Here is a 21,078-nt window from a genome sequence, read left to right as displayed (position 1 = left end):
AGAGAGAGAGAGAGAGAGAGACCGTGGTTACTATACTATTATAAATATTGGAGCCCTCGTACTTGTAAGTTGTTTTCGATGATAGAGCTTTCGAATCAACGATCCACTCCGTTAAATATGATCTAGAGTATTTGCAACTTTTAGAAAATAAATTTCGTAAATTTTCAAAATCATAATAAAGTCCATCAAGCGGGCATAAAATGAACGGTCAAAATCGAACAACATCCTAAAAAAGGATGATCGGATCCTTCAATTCAAGATCAGAGTTATTGATCTTTATCTAGGTAGTAAATAGAATTTTCTATCCAAAATTTAACAAATTCTGATTCTTTTACACCGTTAAACTAGCAAATATTCCATACGGGTCATTAAAAATTGTCAAATTTGTGACCTCTTGATCGTAATATAAATGATGTCGAAAAATTATAAAATTTGATTTCTAGAAGTTTTAAATGCTGTAAATAACGTTTAACGGTATGAATCGTCAATTCGGAAGCTCTATCATCAAAAATGATTTGTGAGTACGAGAGCGATCGTACTGATAATAGTATAGTAACTGGACCCCATATATATATATATATATATATATATATATATATATATATATAAAAGTAGACTTTTAGATATTTCTTCTTAAAAATAATATTTTTTGAAATAAATTTTCAAAAATATTCATGTATCTTATCTTGCACGAGTTACCGACTAGTATAGAAATTATTCAAGTTTTTAAAAGAAAGGAGAGAGAAGCTCTGTTGCAACTTAATTACAGATAAATACATCTAATATGGAGGACAAAACACTGCAGCTATTTGGTTGCAAGCAGTTAAAAATTGTATTTATAATAGAACTGATGAGATTATTGTTTTTATTAAAAAGCCATTATGTAGGTAACTTTATCTTTCGATTAAAGTTATTCTCTCTTGATAGTCGCAATTTAAATTATAGCAGGTTTGAACAGTTATAACTACTGCAACTAAGCTTCTTTGCATGGCTCAAGTAACCAAACACCAAATTTAAATCTACAAAAAATAAAAACTATGGCACAGTTCCAATTATATGCAAACAAACAGCCCTAAAGTGTTTACATATATGATTTTGCGATCTTATCAAAACTTGGATGCATATGCGAACTCACAAATACATTAATATAAATTGGTAAAATGACAAGGATATAACTCAATTATCACTTATCATGATCCGACAAACCTTGAAAAGTTCTAATTTTACTATCTAACTTCTTAATTTATTTAATTTAAATTAATTATTAACTTTTTAGCTTTAAATTTTTAATGTGCCGTCTATCTTTACAAATATAATTAATATATTTTACATAATTCATGTAACTATAAATTTATTAAGACAAATAATTAGTTTAAATTTTGCATCAAAAGATAATCTTCTATACACTTTTGTCTAATAAGTTCTATATCAATAAAGTATTAATGCTAGCTATCAAGTGTTATAACAAGCATGATACAAGTCGCCAGAAGACATAAAAACTAATGGCCCCAATTAGATGACTTTACATTTTTAATCTTTGCCGAACATTAAAATTAATTTAACTGAGAACTCAGTTCATATATATATAATAATATACTAATATTATATAATAAGAGCATGGGCTGCTGTCTTCTCAGAGCACGAACCTCCGGCCCTAGCCGTTTTCCGATGATGGAATTTTGAATCGACATCGGCTCCGTTTAGACTTGATCTACGCATTAAAGTTCTAAAAATAATTTTATGCGCTTTCTTTGTTTTTTTTTCTTAATTACCAGTGACATCGAAAAATCAAAATCTATATTTTTAACCTGATTGATATCTGCCGTTTAATGTTTAACGTGTAAAAAAGTATTCAAATCAAATAAGAATTTTGTATCGAAAATTCTTAATAAACTCAGCTACATACAATATCTAGTATTTGATCCGAATAAATTTTAGTGCTATATAACCTCACTTTTTATAGGATTTTTATTTCAGCCGTAAATAATATGATTTGAATCCTTTCGATTGCTAGCTAAATGATAATCGAAAAACTCGCAATAATTAATTTCTAGAAACTAAAACGCTAGATCAAGTTTACGGAGCCCGATAGTCATCTTCGAAAACTCCATCACGAAAACGGCTCAACACGGAGCCCACAGTGCTCTAGATCAACAGCAGCATCTGCTAAACTATAATATAGATAGTGCGGCTAGATCTATGGAAGCATCTCGTCTTCCACTTGTTTGCGATTTTCGAACTTTCGAAATCGACATCGTTCTTCCATTAACTTGATCTAGAGATATATTGAATTATCAAAAAAAATTTGGATTTTCGATATTATTGCCCTATAGATCGACAGAGCGAGAGAGAGCGAGCACGCTTGCAAATAAAAATCTTACAAAATATAATGAATACATTAAATTTAGATGCACTTAATGATCTGTTTTATATGATATAAAAAATTTTCTATCAAAATTTCATGTTATTTGAATATTTATACACCGTTAAACTTGCAACCGGCTCACCACGGCCGTTAAAATTATTAATTTTGAGCCCCTTCGATCACTAGGCAAATGATATCAAAAAATCGCAAAATTTATTTTCTAGGTACTTCAAATATTCTAGATCAACTCTTAACGGAGCCGATCGTCGATTCGAAAGTCCGAACATCGAAAACGACTTGGAAGCACGGAGGCTTCCGTGCTTCCATAAGCATACCAGCACAACTCTATATATATATATATATATATATATATATATATATACCTGCTTTACTTCTGTGCCCAGTATGATTATTTATTTCTATCCTTCTATACACATTATGACTATTCTGTACTACTGCTTTTTGCCTGTTTATTTAAAGTCCTTCCTTCGATCTTCGGTCATTTGACATAAAGCAACTGACAGGCTTTTATACTCTCGAATGGCTGAGGCTTAAGCAACACATCCACTTGTTATTCTTCCTAGGTCGTTTAGACTGACCATCGTATGGACTCTTCTCATGTAACCCATTAACAGCAACCTTCCCTCCACATACCTTTCTCGTGCTATTTGACGGCGAAGGGATGTGTGTCGCCGCAAGAGCAGTTTCCGTCATCTTGTCCTGACGATAACTACCCAAACCATCTCCTCTGTCACCAAAATCTTCAGGTTTCTCTTTGGATGATAAGATGGATCCTGCACTAATCTGTCTGCAAGGATTTGGGTATAACCAACATAAAGTAAATGTCATCATTGCATACACAATATAGCTCAACAGAGTGATGTGAAACTCAATACAAAAAGGAAGTATTAAAAGCAAGGTTGGTTCAAAAGAGGAATCAAAATCGAAATCGAAATAGGAATGAAAATGGATCAGAATCGAAAACATAATGATAAAAAAACAACAATTTATTGGGTTCATGAGAGGAATCAGAATCGTAATCATGTCCAAACTGAATTCAAAAAATAAAAGATTTTATTAAAATTTAAATTTATTATTCAAATTCATAATTAAAATTTCAATCTAAGTTTGAACTTCTAATTGGAACTTAAAAATCTCAACTTCAACGTCAAAGTCAAAATTTAAATTTAGAACTATTCAATTAAATTTTAAAGAAATTAAAATTTGAATTTTAAATTCATATTTCAAATTCAAATATGAATTTATGATATAATCTAATTAATTTATATGATTTATATTTGAATTTAAATAATTATTAGTGAAAAAAAAATTCTCAATCACTCCGGAATCCAAGTTGACTCCCACCATTATGGTGGGAGTCACTTTAGAGAGATTCGAGTCTCCGAGAATGAAAATCGAAATGCCAATCCCTCAACCCAAACACTAACAATGGGAATGACTAATTCCAATTTCCATTCCAAGTCTCAATTACCTTAAACCAAACATGCCCTAACAAATTAACCCAAAAGATCTAATATCACAGCATAGTTGCTAGAATCATGCAGCCAATTATAAGGCAAACAATGTAAATTAAAGCTACCTGAAATCTTTCGCTCGTGAATAGCCTTCAGAACTCTTTGTCAACTTCTCCATGTTCAAGCCAGCAGTAGGTGCATCTCTGTCACTAATAAAAGCAGCTTTTGTAGCTGGTTCACGAGGCGGCAAATCCAGGTCAGCTGGCGAGCACTCAGTTTGGTTGTATGACACTCTGTTAACTCGTACTATAGAGATCGCAGTATCTAAAATGCTGAGAGCATGCTCCACCTCTGGACTAATGAAACCTCTCTGTTGTCGACAGTCAATCAACCTTGATAAACAGCCATCATAAAGTTGATCCGACTTCGACCATTTGTCAACCTGTTGAATTCCCTCTTCCACAATCTCAGTGATGGAAGCACTATGATCTCTAACAAGTGGATTTTCTACAGCAGGGCCAACTATCTTCTGTTGTTGTCGGGAGAAGAGAGCTGTATGTTCTCCAGCAGTTGTAAGCACGCATTCCTCTGGTTTATAGCTGGAAGTGGAATGCAGGCCTTCACGTATCCTAACATACATTGGTCCTCTTAAAGCCTCCTGGTAGTCTTCATCATTGATGGCCACAGTACTAAGTGCCTACAGAGCATGCCGTTTTATCTCAATACACGGTATGTTCAAAAATCTCAAGCTTCAACAGAAATTTCTAAAAATCAAAATTTGTCTCACATCAACAAACTAATTATCCAGCCAAACCAGCAGCAATAGATAACAATACTATATCAAATCAAATAACTGCAAAATGCTCTCAAAGTAATTAACTCGAGCATATTCATCAGCCGTAATTGAGTAATTAATTGTGAACAGGACAACCTCCACAGGGCTTAGTTCTTTGTCAGAGTATTTCTCTCCTTTTCTATGTCTACAAATTAATGTGTGCGTCTGCAGTATTGCCGAATGAGTAATTACTGACCAGGTAGAAAGTGGAGTTTTGAAGATAATGAATCTTGATTAAGTTGTACGAATAACAAATTTCTCTTTTACCCTAATGATATTTCATGTAATAAGATATACAACCTTCTGAAATAGCTTATGTCCGTTGCCTATCAGCTGCCTTGCTATGAAGTTGATTAGTGATGGTGGCACAAAGTCAATCTTGACATCCAAATTAGCTATTGTCCTGAACACGATCCAACATTTCCATAACGTGTAAGAACCCAAAGGAAAACAGGACAACGTTAGATACGATTTAAGAATAGGAAAAATTACGAAAACAAAAAAATGAATCAACTACCATCAACCCTTTCACACGCACGTTTGAATGCATGAATATGTATTTCGGCACATTCCTTTCATTTACTCAAGGGCAATGCAATAATTGGCAGATCATGATGACTACAGCAGCATAGAATAAGCAGCTTCTAAGTAATTTTCTTGGAATAAGTAATTCAACTCAAAGGTAGAATGCATTATTCTCGAAAATCATGACTTTTAGGACCTTGCAATGCACCAAAAACAAATTCAAAATAGATTATAATCATAGAAGAATACCCCATAGTACACAAGTTATCTATAGCTTGATGAGAAGAATACCCCATAGTACACAAGTTATCTAGCTTGATGATAAAAATCCGGGTTGTCCCAGAAATTAGTCCACACAAAGTGATATCTAAAACCTGATGAAATCAAACATATAATAAGTCGTCCAAGAGAATTCTGGGAAAGGAAAACTGTGCTATCTTGACAGCAAACAAGCTCACTGTGTGGGGGCTTGAGAAGAGCTTATCGGACAACAAATATATAATCAACTGAGACAAGACTTATTTAAGTCATCACAAAATTAACAAGATCATCATTATTTAATTACCTGAAATAGCATCGGTTGTCCGTAACTTTCTGCACGACAAAGCCTCCTACTAAATCTACTCGTACTATATCTTTTGCTTCAGGAATCTCTTCTCTAGTGAACCCTTGTGACCTTATATCTATATGTTCTGTGTCTGAAATCTACAAGAATGAACAGCAGTTTAGCTCACAGCCTAACACTTAATAAAGGTCAAGAACAAAAGGAAAGTATAACTACTAGTCACCGCATTAAGCAGTACGAGGACAAGATCTTCTTTTAAGTATTCAATTTCAAAGTAGTGTAGAAGGGCCTCTCTTTCTGAGACTGGCCAAGGAACCTTCATCCTTTCTTCCGAACATTGAAAAGACAAAAACAAATACATCAAAATAAGAAAAGGATCACACCAAATATTCTTCAAACTCTTGTAGAAAAAAAGCCATAGCTACGCATCAAACCTTATTAGAGAAATTTCTTCACCAATTCGAATCTTTTTCAAACAATTGGACATGGTGATTTTAAAGGTTGGCAGGTTGTACTGGGGCCACCTGAAAAAAAAAATGATCGCTCAAGCATGAGGACTAGAGGAAGCTATTCAGCATTAGCATAATGCTAATCTATGCAAGCATGACTCTCTCATAGCATTATTTGCATTACAATGTGGATAAGTATACGTTACTTCATTACGTACTTCACTGTGTAGAAGATTCAGACAGACAGAGATGTACAAGCCACCATAAATGCGAATGATTATCAGGGCTATACGAGTAAAGTTCAAGTAAACATGAGCAGCATAAGTAGTTACCCAAAGATTAAAACTTTTTAAGTAGCGTCTATCCTTGTAAGAAAGTGCTGCAGTGCATTTGAATGAGCAAACGCTTCAGGCATTACACAATAAAGCCACATTAATGCCACATACTGCTGACAAGAAATATTAGGACTTTTCATTTGAAGGAAATACAGACAGTCATAGCAATTCGCAACATAGCCGATTTAGATTCGCCAGGGCATTGAATGCTAACAATAATTCTACCAGTACCAAAAACAGGCTCAGGAGCAAGGCACATAAGTTTTAATTGTCCCCAACCTTTTATTGGGAAAAAAAAGGTGGGGAAGTAAGGTCTAAACATGTAAAGAAGTCCAACAAATAGCTATGATGTTTGTTGAACGAAAGGAAGAAACATGATACTCTGTATGTGGCATAAATTGATCAAATAGTTTCTCCCACTCTCAGACTGCATGTTTGCATGCATATAGAGCTTGCAAATCCACAATCCACACCATTAAACATGATCTAGCATATTTGAAATATCTAGAAACTAAGTTTCACAATTTGGTTTCTTCAGAATCCTACAAGATCAATTCGTTCTTTTTCCTCCAACAAGTGATTAGAACTTCATCTAGCCTCAAATCCTACTGAGAGAGTGAGAGGTCCACTAAAGATCAGAAATTTTGGAAGAAAAACAAGATGTTTCTTTTGTCCCTTCCCTTCTAAGCAATCGGAAAAATAAAGAAACAGTTGACATAATCAAGATAATTATGTATTTACAAAAAACCATCTCAATTACAACAATCAGCCCAAATATTAAGAAAGCTGAAATGTAGAATTTTCAGAAAATTTCAGATTGATTTTTAGATTTTATAATTTTTAAATGTTTAATTTATGTCAACAATTAGGAAGAAATACTAGGAAGTAGCTGACAAATAGGTTAAAATTCAGAAATTTTGTTAATTTCAGGAAATTAGAGAAGAAAGTTTTATAGAAAAAAATAAGAAAAATGAAGTAAAGGTAAGAAAGAAAAGAGAGGATAAAAGCTTGAAGAAAAATAGATATTCGCTGGCGGCAACACAAAACACGGCAAGAAAAAGAAGGCTATATCATTACAGCAATCAAATTACGAAACACCAATCTTAATTTCAACATAAGTCATCTCTCTATAGACTACAAGTCGTAAGACATAAGCTATATTCATAGTCTTCAAAACATAATCCTAGTCCAAATCCTACTCAAAATCAAATCCCTCAAGATAAAGGATTTTTTTTTCTAACTCGAATATATCTAAAAAAGCCCTAAACCATATCCCTATTTTTAGGAATTTATTCCATATAGAAAGCTCCTATAAATATTTTTTTAAAAATCACTAAAACACATTAACAAATATAATAATTCTGAAACTTTAAAAATAAAAAAATATATCCTATCAATATTTGGCTATGTATCAATAGGGTCCTTCAATTCAAAATCGAAGTTGTTGTTCTTAATCAAGATAGTAAATATAATTTTCCATCAAAATTTTGAGACCTTTTGATCGTAAAGTAAATGATGTCAATAATCATGAAATATGGTTTATAAGTACTTCAAATGCTCTAAATCAAAATCATCAATTCAAAAGCTATATCATCAAAAATAATTCATATGTATGAATGCAGTCATACTCATAAGCGTATACTAGCTGAACTCTACTCTTATGAAAATGATCATATTATATCTATATATAGAGAAAGAAAGTCCGGCTAGAGTGCTTTTAAAAACACCAAGCACTTGGTTCTTGTAAGTTTTCCGCTGTTAGATTTACCCCTTTGACCATTTCCACCCGTTAGATCATACTATTCAACCAACCACCCACTCAACCCAAGAGGACTACTATCATCCTAACAGCACATCCCTTAATCCAAGGGCCAAAAACCTACAAGCACCAAAGACTCAGTACTTTTAAAAGCAAAAGAGCTCAATTCACATATATATAGAGAGATAATCTAGCTACTATACTATTGATAGTCTTGCTCTCCAGTTTTCCGCCGTTAGATCTACTCCTTTAACCATTTTTACCTGTTAGATCATACTATTCAACCAACTACCCATTCAACCCTAGGGGACCACTATCATCCTAACCCCACATCCCTTCGTCTAAGGGCCGAAAACCTAATTACACCAAACGCTTGGTACTATTAATAGTATAGGAGCCTAATTCTCTCTCTCTCTCTATATATATATAGAGTCTGGCTACTATACTATTATGAGTACGATCGCCCTCGTACTCATAAGTTGTTTTCGATGATAGAGCTTCCGAATCGACGATCCACACCATTAAACGTTATCTAGAGCATTTGAAACATCTAGAAATCAAATTTCATAATTTTTCGACATCATTTACCTTATGATCAAAAGCTCACAAAATTGACAATTTTTAACGGCCAGTATAGAATACTTGCTAGTTTAACGGTGCAAAAGAATCCGAATAGGTTGAATTTTTGATAGAAAATTCTATTCACTACTTAGATAAAGATCAATAACTCCGATCTTAAATTGAAGGATCCGATCATCCATTTTTAAGACATCGTTCGATTTTGACCGTTCATTTTATGCCCGCTTGATGGACTTTATTATGATTTCGAAAAATTACGAAATTTATTTTCTAGAAGTTTCAAATACTCTAGATCATATTTAACGGAGTGGATCGTTGATTCGGAAGCTCCATCATCGAAAACAACTTATGAGTACGAAGGGCCCAATACTCATAATAGTATAGTAGCCCTACTCTATATATATATATATATATATATATATATATAGAATTAGGCTACTATACTATCTATAGTACCGGAGCTCCGATACTATAGTCTTATTTTCGATCTTAGGGTATTCAAATTAACGATCCACACCGTTAAATATGATCTAGGGTATATGAAGTTCGTAGGAAAAAAATTTTAGTTTTTTTCGACGTCATTTACTTAGTAAATAAATTATGTCAAAATGGACGGTAGAAATTGAATAATCTTTAAAATTTGAGCATAGGACTTTTAAATTCAAAATCAAGAGTGTTAACCTTAATCTAGATAGTTTAAAGTATTTTTTATCAAAATTTGAAGAAATTTAGATTCTTCTACACCGTTAAACTCCAAACTCGCTATAGTAGCCATTGAAAATTGACAATTTTGAAATGGTTTGATCATAAAGTAAACTACGTCGAAAAAATATAAAATTTTATTTCTAAAAACTTTAAATACCCTAGATCAGTTTTAACGGTGTGGATCGTTGATTTGAACACCCTGAGATCGAAAACGGGACTATAGTACCGGAGCCCCGGTACTATAGATAGTATAAGAGACTAGCTCTATATATATATATATATATATATATATATGGAGAGAGAGAAAGAGAGTAGGGCTACAATACTCTTATAAGTATAGAGCCCTTCGTACTCATAAGTTGTTTTCGATGTTGGGCTTTCGAATCGACAATCCACACCGTTAAAAATGATCTAGAGTATTTGAAACTTCTAGAAAATAAATTTCGTAATTTTTCAAAATCATTATAAAGTCCATCAAGCGGGTATAAAATGAACGATTAAAATCGAATGACATCTTAAAAATGGATGATCGGATCCTTCAATTTAAGATCAGAGTTATTGATCTTTATTTAGATAGTGAATAGAATTTTCTATCAAAAATTCAACCTATTCCGATTCTTTTTCACCGTTAAACTAGCAAATATCTCATACCGGCCGTTAAAATTGTCAATCTTGTGAGCTTTTGATCGTAAGGTAAATGATATTGAAAAATTATAAAATTTGATTTCTAGAAGTTTTACATGCTCTAGATAATGTTTAACGGTATGGATCGTTGATCCGGAAGCTCTATTATCGAAAACAACTTATGAATACGAAGGCGATCGTACTCATAAGAGTATAGTAGCTGGACTATATATATATATATATATATATATAGAACTTGGCTGGAATACTATTAATAGCACCAAGCTATTGGTGCTATTAGTTTTCTAGCCTTTGGATTGAGAAATGTGTGGTTAGGATGATGTGGGCCCCCTAGGGTTGAGTGAGTGGTTGGTTGAATAGTACAATCTAACGGATAAAAATAATCGAAGGGTTAAATCTAACGGTGGAAAACTCGAAAGCACCAAATCCTTTGTGCTATCGATAGTATCCCAGCCGGACTGTGTGTATATATATATATATATATATATATATGTAGAATTGAGCTCCTATGCTATTGAAAGTACCAAGTCATCGGTGCTTGTAGGTTTTCAGCCCTTGGATTAAGGGATGTACGGTTCGAATGATAGTAGTCCCCTAAGGTCGAGTGGATGGTTTGTTGAACAGTATGATCTAACAGGTGGAAATGGTCGAGTAGATCGAACGGCGAAAAACTTACAAGCACCAAATGCTTTGTGCTTTTAAAAGCACCATAGCTGGACTATATATAATTACAAATAAATATAATCTCACCATTTTCTATACAAGGTTGACTCCCATGACACACATAAACCTGCAAGGAGAGTGAATGTTATGATACAAAGTGCTTATATAGCTTCATTACCTACTAACACGGAGAACAAGAATGATCAATAAGCAAAATTACCAACTTACAAACATCAATTGGTCCATCTGCATAGCCTTCAGCAAGTAGTGTATGAAATGGAGTGCCAAGTGGACCTTCGCGGTACATGACTCGTAGTTGGTCCGTGTCTTGTTTTAACTAGGAGAGCATATAAATTATACAAATGAGAAACAAAGGAAAGAGACCAACACCATTTTTATGGGTTGTGATGGTGTCACAGTACAATTATGTAGATTTAACAACAATAAAGAAGTACTACCGCACATTGAATGTACACAGCATAATACATAATCGCATTTTACACTTTTAATACATAATTGTGAGTAACTGCATTTTCTACGATACATAATTGACAGGGTTTTTGCATACACTTATACAGCAGTCTATACAGTGACTTCCAAGTGAAACATGTATAAGACAAATTGGAAATTGTGATTCAGAGAGAAAAATTACACCTATCATCAACTAGAACAGAATACCTTCCATTGGTTGTGTAGAGCTCCCTGTCCCTTGGAAACCCCTTCGTCATCTCCTGAAGCACTTCTAAGCATTTCTAACAAAGTTGAAACTTCCTTGGAGCGCTTCTCAACAATTAGGTCAATATTAGCTACATAGGACAACACTAAAAAACGTTACACCATGAAAAGAAGAATGTCATGACAAAATATGTGCTATGCACTATAGCCTAGGAGCACCAAACGAAGAAGAAAACAGATATAATCGTGAGATAGATTGTGAGATAGAAACACCATAAAACAGGTTCCAACCAAGAAGGTGAACTGCAGAGTCTTTCGGTAGAAAGCCACAAAAGCTAGTAATAATAAATTACTAGTTAAAGAAGAGAAGCAAGTTAGCCAATGTGATGCATCACAAAAAACTACATTCGTCATGACCTATGCACTGGATGAACAATCACATCAATTCTACAACATCGCCTGTTTGGTAAGGCCTTTGATCCAAAGAATACAAACTTGCCATTCAGGAACTCATTAAGAAATATAGATTTTCAGTAATGAAAGGAGCGTAGGAGCTTGTCATGGAATGTGTTAAAGATGAGGCATTCAGAATCCATCCATAAGAATATTTTCACCGATATGATCATCCAACAATATCAGCAACCTAATGTTTATCATAAATCATCCAACGTAAAAAGCACTTACCAAGCTTCTCCTATTATATTAAGGCCTAGTTTGAAAATGCATTCTCCGAAAGCACTTGGCTTTGATGTCTTACGTAGCCCAAAGAAACCCAAAGTGCAGCGGAGCTTCCCTCCTGTATTTAAAATGATAGTAGGAACCCGCAAGCATCAAAGTGGGTGCATTTTTTCACCAACATTTCAAAGCATCAAAGTGGGTGCATTTTTTCACCAACATTTCAAAGCATCAAAGGGAAGCTTCAACACACTTTCAGCTTTTTTGGCCCTCTAAGGCATCCAAGCAGGCGTGTTTGGGAATCGCATTCCAAAAGTAGGCCAAAGCAGCTCTATATTCTTCTACCAATACTGAACTTGCATGTCCCTGATAAATTGCTACTTTACATAATGGAACTCATGTTTTGCACACTCATTGACATTAAAAATTTATTGGCAAAAGATTATCTTGGGTTAGCAATAAAACTTTTTAGATCACAACAGTACAGGAGAAAGTACAAAGAACTCGACAAAAAAAAAACTCAAAATTTAAATTGCAGAGAAAGTAAACAACAAACCTTCAGTACCGGGCAATGACGAGTGTAAAAGCTGACTTTTCACAAGCGACTTGATTAACTCCTGGCTTGTAAGATCGGGCAAACAAAGTGTTTTGTCAAGTCTTGCTCGCAGTTCCAAAATCTTCTGTTTCTCCATCTTTTACACCACAAGCTAAAGAAAGGAGCTTTATCAAATAAATTATAATTTATATATATGGTGCAACTAGATAATTAATACATATTATGAATCTTCAATTCTAAAATGCTACGTGTCACCCCTTCCTTCCTTCTCACCCCGTTTATTCTTCCCCCTCCTCACTTTTCTCCCATAGGCCCTCTCTCTCTTCCCCCACCCCCTTTCTTCTTGGTTCTTCCCCAAGTTTCTCGCTACGCTTGAGATCGCCTGAGATCTCCTAAGTACAAGATGATCTCCCTCGCTGTACAACCGAAATCTCCACTGTACTGCAACTCCCGCAAGCCCCGGATGGTTGTCGGCTGTTCTATGGGCATCTCTCTCTCTCCCCTCCCCTCCCATTTCTTCTCCGATAACCCCCTTTCCCCTCCCAGTCCAAGATCTACTCCCTACATTGTGGATCGTTGTCGTACCATATATCTCTATATCTCTCTCTTCCACCCCGTCCTCCCAACCCTCCTCTCCCCCCCTGTTTTATAGTGCTTTCAAACTTGTGTTTTTGCTCTTGACATATTTGATGAAATGCCGATTTGAGTATGCATGCTCATTTTTTTCCGAATTTCTACCAGCATCATAATGTTCTCCATATGTTTTATGAAATGCCAATGCATTCGCTATTTTTATGCAATTTCTACAAGCATTATCGCGCTTGCAGAATAGGCAAAAGATTCAGCTTGCTTCTTCAAGTTGCCGGCTCTGTCTAGTTTGTAAGCTGTTGGTTTCGTAGTGCTTTCAGGTCTTTTTTTTGTATATTTTTGCAATTATTCTCTTGTTCCTCACATATTTGATGAATGCCAATTTGTGTATGTGCTACACATGTTTGATGAAATGCCGGTGCATCCTAAAAAATAATAAATTGGATAAGGAACATATGAGAGATACTTTTCAAGAAATGTAGATTTGAAGTCTCTCTCTCTCAAATCTTGAATTTCTATAATGAGTTTAACTTTTACGTATAGCTGTGAATTTCCATAACGAGATTAACTGTTACTTGTGATATAAGAACTTTGATTGATACTTTCATAAATCATAACCCAACAACTAAAATGAAAAAAATAAAGAGAAAGAGAAGAGGATACCCCTGAAATGCCAATTTTGAAGGACAGTACCTTGTTGCATTTGAGTAAAAAAGCAAGAACCAACTATCAAAAATATATATCATGAGACAAAATAAGAAGGATACCATAAGAAATCAAATTACGACATTAAAATACAACAACTTTGAAAAAAAAATCAACACAAAAAAACTTCTAGAGATAACAAAGAAAATAAGAAATTAGAATCACAGAAAATATGAGTAGTTGCGAGTAATTACATATTTTAATCTAAAAACCTGTTAACAAAGGTCAAAATTAAGTAGACAACTTTAATTACAAAAGAACATGATTATCTGATGACTCTTCCAAAGAACCCTACATCCTTGACTACTCTTCCAAAGAACCCAACATCCTTGACTGAGTTATTGAAAAGAAGTAAACCTACAACTTGCATAAGTAGAATGGACATACCTCATTCAACTTAACATGGCAATATTAAATGTACAAATACAGTCAACAACCATAAATGTGTCATCATCTGATGTAAGAAAACTCAGCAATCATACACTACACAGTAATCAAAGTTGACAAATGCTACTATGAACTGATAGAGTTTCTTTTAGCAGTCATCTTCACTAAAAAGAAAAGGGCCAAGCAGTTTGTTCAATCAAAAGCACTACACGAATTAAACAATTATTATTCCCATGCTCAGAAAATAAAATATCCCGAACAATGATGAGAGTATTTGTATTACATTATGACCAAAGAGGTGTCATTTGTAGCATGATTATAAATTTTAAAGATAAATTTAGTATAACAAATCTTACATAATTTATATCAGACAGAGAAATTCCGTCTGAGCAAACAATTTATCTTAACTACATACTAGTTGACATCTAAATGTACCTTTACTTGCTAATCTAAATAATATGTTTGTTTTTCAAAATCATCTAAACGACAATTTTAGCCCTACTATAGGATATAGGTTTAATTTGAAATTGTGAGGTAGATACATTACTTGCAGCGAAAAAAGTGTTGGGCCCTTCTTCAGCCCAGAAGTGGCATGTGTTGGGCCTTTCTCTGCCTAGAGACCATATAGACAAAAATAAACAAGACAAGGCCGTGCCAAATATTTAAGAGCTAGTCCCAGTAACCTCCACTGCCAGCCCATCAGGACGTATTCATTTTGTATATTTGTTTAAGCGGTATGAGGATTTGGATCCAGTGAATTGGGTTTAAACGCCTAAGAAAAAAGGACTTGAACATATTCAAGTTAATATGTGTAGCTGATAATATAATGGACTAGACCAATTGACTCATCGGATTGGAATATGACCTGACTTGCTTCTCGCAGACCTAATAGAAATTGGCCCAAGAATATTGTACCACTACCCAAGCTTGTTTAGCAAGTATGCTCTAAAAGCTTGAATAGTCCGGCATAGCCTAGACCTTAGAAACTAATAAGAGGGGGCAGTTTCATGCCTGCCTCCTTCTTAACCGGTACTTATTATGCCTTCAATTTTTTCTGCTTTTATTAGATCGAGCTTAGAATGATTTAGTCGCCCAAAAATTAGAAGAATTGGATCAGGTGAGCTAATTTAATTATGGTAAATCCCATGCCCAATCGAGAAGGATTGCATTAGCAACTACTGCGTAACGAGCATGAGCTGATTTGTAATTGTTCTTCAAATGTTTGAGTTTTTATTTCTATATATAATTGGAAAGATAATCGTATCTTTAACACAGTAAATAAGCAATAAAGTACTTTCGAATAACATGTTAACAAGAAATACATGATGGCAACATGAACAAAAGATTACAAGTCGTTGAAATTATATATCTCAATAGTATATATATCTCAATATGGGTGAGTAAATTAATTATGAGGTAAATATTCTATACGACATTAAATTACTTATGACGGTTGTTGCGTGCAGTAACACTACAACATTCTTCTACTGTTTATATGCAAAATACAATAAACAACAAAGCATAAATTCAAAATATGTAGTCTCTAGATGTCCACGTCAATTTAATTATGTACGTTTTAGATTGAGAAGTACTGGTTAGTGGCACAAAAATGTATAAATAATTAATAAATCGAAAAACAACAGGATCTAATATTCAACAGCTTCTATATATTTGCTAGAACTTCAATCCTGCAGAATCAGAAAGTAAATCTCTTATATCTTCCTCATAAGGGTTTAAAAAGTTTCACCAAAACTACTAAAAATTACCACTAGCAAGTTTGGAAAATTAGAGCAAAATTTTGAAAAATAGTGCCACAAGATAACCAATATATCTACCATTCAAAGAGAGAAAAAAGGGAAGCTGGTCCACTTTGAACTTTGAAGCTTAACACCCCACGAAAAGTTAAACTATGATAAATTCTCTTCACATGATATCCTTGTTATCTCACTTTCTGCCTTATAAAGAACAAATATGGAAAAGAAATTAAGCTTATTTTCTATGGAAAAATAGCTTGAACACCCCTTTATCCCACTCTTCTAAGTCAAAAACGAAAAAAAAAAAAAACACTAAACAACTAAACCCAAGAAGTCAAAAAAACATAAAAAAAGAGAATGCAGAACAGGACCTCAGTTTTGCAGACCTTGCAGAGAGACCCAAGGGAAAGTAAGCAAGAGGACTGAAGACCAAAATCTAAACCCAAATATAGTATAGATTAAAAAAAAAAAGAAAAAATATGATGTTGGAATATATGTCTTCAATAATAAATAGTGATAAAGAAGAATATAAATTGTTTGAGACGTAGCCCAGGAATATTCAACATATCATTCAAAATATCAAGAGCAATAAAACACGGCACGAAACAAAACTCCACCATAGCCACACTCAACGAGGAAAATAAGAGATAAAACCAACACTTAATTAATTAATCACCAAATCCCTGAAGAAATTAATTCAAGAACATGTCGGATCCATCCCGGTACTTAGTACAACACAGAAAACGCCCCCTTCCAGCTTCAATCACAACGCAAGAAAGGCAAATAAAGCAATTATAACAAGAACACTTGATGATAGATCATCTAATTCTATAATCTTCACAATAAAAACAAACCTATGTATTAGATCATTCCCACTCATCCATCAAAACATCCAATTACACCATCATCCAAAGCCCTAAAAACCCTAGATATCCCCCATCGGATCAAGCAGCCCTAATTTTTAGGCGACGAAACCCTTAGAAATCAAACCGAACCCTATCTTCTCCTAATCCAATACGAAAATCCAAATGAAAGATCGATCGCTTCAACCGTACGGAACAAGAAACCTCTAGATCGATTGCATCCACCACAAATCACAAAAATACTCACCAAAAAGGGAAAAACAAAGAAGGCAAAACAGAGGACGGAACTTACCGAACGTCGCAGAGGCGGCGATCGCGCGCGAGGCCGAGAGGAGGACGAAGATGAGGAATCGGAAGCCTAGAAACGTAGCGCTGGGGTTTGTTGGTCCCGGCACGCAGGGCGGGGAGCTGGTGCGGTGGTGGAGGCCGGTGTGCGGCGGGAGGTGTTTGGAGGGATATGAGACGAGAGCGAGAGCGAGAGAGACAGAGAGAGAGAGACAAAGAAAGCGAGAGCGGAGGTTCGGGTCGAGAGGGAAGTAGCTGGGGGGTTGTATTGGGCTCGTTTTTATAGGCCCAGACGTGGCAGGATATTTACTTACTGGCTCGTATGCCCGAGTATGGGCTAGCCCAAATATAAAAAAAAATCAGGCCTTAATCAAGCTGTATTGGTTGTCCATGAGTGATATTGGCCCGAACATATTGGGCCAATATCGTATATCTTTGTTCAGCCGGCCTGCATGGGACGGGCTTACTTCTGACTAATCCCAAAATCCCCATATTTGGCTAGAACGAAAAATTACAAGATCAAGTAACAAACTAAAAAATCTATCTCAAAACTGATCAGGCATTTACATGGACGGAGATTAGAGGGCGTTGTTATGGGCCGGGCCATTTCTCAGCTCATAGACCTTATATAATAATTACATGACCGTAGTGCCCTATGCTATTGACTATGTTTTTAGTTTATAATGCTCAATGCTTGGTCTAACTGAGAATATGATCAGATCCATGTATTAGGCTCAACAGCAACTTCAAATTAATTCATATTGTAAATTCAAATTTTAAACTATGGCATCATTACTGGTTAGAAATTTTGATGAATCTTCATCGATTTTATAGCAATAATGACAAATGTGTTGTTACGGGTTTTTTTTTTTTGTGTGGAGGAAGAGCACGTTAATTTCAATAAAGAAAAATTAAAAGTTCACTTGCCTTTTTAAATGTGGCATGTTATAAATTATTTTAAGCACTGGGTAGATATATATACATTGAAAAGGGAACAATTAGACGCGTATATTATTTTTCATGTAAAGTCCGGTCCTTTTCTAGTTTGAAAATGACTAGGTTGGTAGGATGCATATATTGAAAGCCGATAGGAATATGATATAATTAAGTTGCATATTGCCCAACTTTATTGAGAAGGTTTGATATTAAATATTAAGGAAGCACCATCCTGACAGGAGTACAGCATAATTATATTGTATATAACCTAATATTTTAAGCAGTAAAATATTTCTAACGTAAGTGTCAAAGGACTTGGTGATTGATATTTAAAATTTTAAGTCCGAATTCTAATTGATTTATATTTTTAGCTAAATTTATTTATAAATAAAATAAATGAAAAAGCGGGTTGCACGAGATCGATGAATCAGGATAAAATCCGTGCCATAGATGTGACATAAAGTTTATTATATACTGAAGCCGAAGTTCGTATTTATTTTCAACTTGAAATGCCCTAGGTGAAATTGGGCTTCGGCTTGAAAGATTCATCAAAAACTTTGATGGTAATGCTGTATAAATAAAATGGCCCTTAACGGGCCTGAGTAAGGCTCACTACGGTACTCCTTACACATTGTTTTCTCTTTGTGCAATTTTGGATAAATTACCGGACTTTCCATTTTAGCTAAATTACTGGGCCTAAAATATACACTGGTTATAAGTTTTTTTTTGCCTTCTTGTTTTTTTCTTTTTTTCTTTTTCTTTTTTTTTTCCCTATTCCGGGCTGATCATAAAAGAGAGATAATTATTTAATTTTGAGGTAGCAATATCAGAATGGAAAGATTCATCATAAGTTTTCTTCTTCTTCTTTTTTTTTTACTTTTTAATCAGATTGTACATAAACAAAAGAGAGTGAATTTTTAAAATTTTTGATATTATAATTTTACTCTAATAGTGTATTTAAATTTGATCTAAGTACTTTTATTAGTAGAATTTAATACTATTTTTTTGTGCCTTTTATTTATTGGGACATTAGAAAGTAATGAAAATTTAAATGATAAATAGAAAATTTTAAATTTCATGTATCTATTTACAAATTTCACGTTTTAGTTCACATGTTTAATAGAATTTACCCTAAAACTAATTTTATTTTGGGAATTAGATATTCCACTTGTAGTAGATATTGGCATAAGTTTGGGCGGGTGAAACTTTTCATTTGGGGGCTATTAATAAGAGTTACTATTTCCGACTTATAAAATGAAAGCCTCTGCCATTTTACCAAAAGCAGAAAAACCATTACTCATATCGTAATAAGGCTAAGACCTCATCCGGCGCGCACTTGGGTCCCCATTTGTTACTAGGCTCAACGTGCGGGCCCATTTAGTTAACTACGCCTCTAGAGTATTTCCCCTTCGATCTACGAGGAGGTGTGATGGCCTATAACCCAACAACAACTCAGCCCAATAACCCAATTTAGCACACTAACTTTTTTTTTTTTTTTCTCGGTTGAAGCCCCCCTCAAGTATTGACCATTTTTTAAATAGACAATTAATTATTTTTCTTTTCAGTGAGTTCTCTCCACTTCTTTTTAATTCTTTAAGTATTAGATTTTGATACATTTAATTTTTTTTTGACCAAAACCACTCGACCTTAGGGGAAAAAAAAAAGCAAAAGATAAAAGGATCCCGGTCAAAAAACTTAATAGAAAAAAGAAATCAATGTTAAGAGAGCATAATAATACACTATAAAAGATCCAAATTATACTACACGGTATACTATAATACACAAAGTACAGTGTAATATATAGGTATATGTCTAAATGGGCCTAGGAACGGCTCACGCACTGCAACAAGCTGGGCTTCGAATAGTATGTACATTTGGGTTTAATTCGCCGAATTTTATTAATGGGCCGGGTGACCAGCACTGGTTGGCCAATTTTCTGGTTTGGGTTAAAATTGCGAGACTTTCCACTTTAGGTAAAGTCGAAAATAGTAAGTCTCGTAAATAGTTCCCAAATGGAAGGTTTCACTTGGGAGCTTAATATTATGCCTTAACTTGGTTTTTTTTTTTTTTTTTTTTTTCGCTTAGTTATTTATTCTTTGGGTAAGGCACTTTTTCCTTGGAGCAATCAAAAATAAATAAATTTGGAGAAATCTCACAGAAATTTTCCTTTTTATTTGTCGTAATAAAAAAAAAAAAGTGGAGAACACTCACCATTTTTTTTTGTAAATTATTATTATTTTGTTCTTTTTTTGAGTTAAGAGACTATAATATAAATAACAAAAATTGTGATTAACCCTCTATTGCGTGTTGGTATTTTGTAAGAACCATTCTATACCCGATGACAAGATATATTTTACCTACCATAGAATTTATTTTATATTGGAAGACAATAACCATTCTATGGCCCATTAAACACAGAAATCATGTATTATTGATAAATAAATGCCTGTGACTAGTGGACTGTTAAATTGAAATAAAATTATAAAATGGAACGCTCTAAAGATAGACTTACCAGAGCCCATCATTTTGAAGGTTGTGGATGTTCCTAGGTCCATTTGTCCCTGGGCTCTCTGAGCAGTCTTAGCTCAATCCGAGTTTTCACTCAAATTTCATTTAAGAATAAAAACAAAATACCCCCAAAAATAGGCTTATTAGAGCCCATCTTATACTATATGCCATCTGTCATTGAGCTCGGGTAATGAAAGCCTTTTATTTTTAGACCTGTTTGACCTTTCAGCACAAGTGTAGCCCATA

At 34.2% G+C, this 21,078-nt stretch overlaps 1 protein-coding gene across 2 annotated transcripts; it reads right to left on the bottom strand.

Moving 5' to 3' along the window:
* On the bottom strand, positions 2,691 to 17,624 carry LOC109720296. 2 transcript variants are annotated; one of them, XM_020247318.1, is made up of 12 exons: positions 17,396 to 17,624; positions 14,058 to 14,120; positions 12,807 to 12,957; positions 11,579 to 11,706; positions 11,129 to 11,237; positions 10,988 to 11,027; positions 6,200 to 6,289; positions 5,989 to 6,088; positions 5,766 to 5,905; positions 4,976 to 5,078; positions 3,966 to 4,537; positions 2,691 to 3,173 (listed from the first exon to the last, which is right to left on the bottom strand). In XM_020247318.1, the coding sequence occupies exons 3-12, from the start codon at positions 12,940 to 12,942 to the stop codon at positions 2,894 to 2,896; spliced, it is 1,698 nt and encodes a 565-aa protein (XP_020102907.1). In that variant the 5' UTR covers positions 12,943 to 12,957; positions 14,058 to 14,120; positions 17,396 to 17,624; the 3' UTR covers positions 2,691 to 2,893. The 2 variants fall into 2 exon arrangements, with proteins under 2 accessions (XP_020102907.1, XP_020102906.1); XM_020247317.1 differs by lacking the exon at positions 14,058 to 14,120.

Source organism: Ananas comosus, linkage group 14 (assembly GCF_001540865.1).
Source record: "Ananas comosus cultivar F153 linkage group 14, ASM154086v1, whole genome shotgun sequence".
Taxonomy (NCBI): Eukaryota; Viridiplantae; Streptophyta; class Magnoliopsida; order Poales; family Bromeliaceae; genus Ananas; species Ananas comosus.
Note: the sequence above shows the minus strand (reverse complement) of the source record. Positions and strands in the feature narration are given on the sequence as shown.

What these genes read in the sequence shown, in the direction of transcription:
- LOC109720296 (XM_020247318.1), bottom strand. Translation starts at nt 12,942, where the DNA reads ATGGAGAAACAGAAGATTTTGGAACTGCGAGCAAGACTTGACAAAACA. An exon ending in GTCATTGCCCGGTACTGAAG is followed by an intron (nt 11,707 to 12,806) that starts GTTTGTTGTTTA and finishes TGTCCTATGTAG; the next exon opens with CTAATATTGACCTAATTGTT. An exon ending in TCCTCGTACTGCTTAATGCG is followed by an intron (nt 5,906 to 5,988) that starts GTGACTAGTAGT and finishes TCATTCTTGTAG; the next exon opens with ATTTCAGACACAGAACATAT.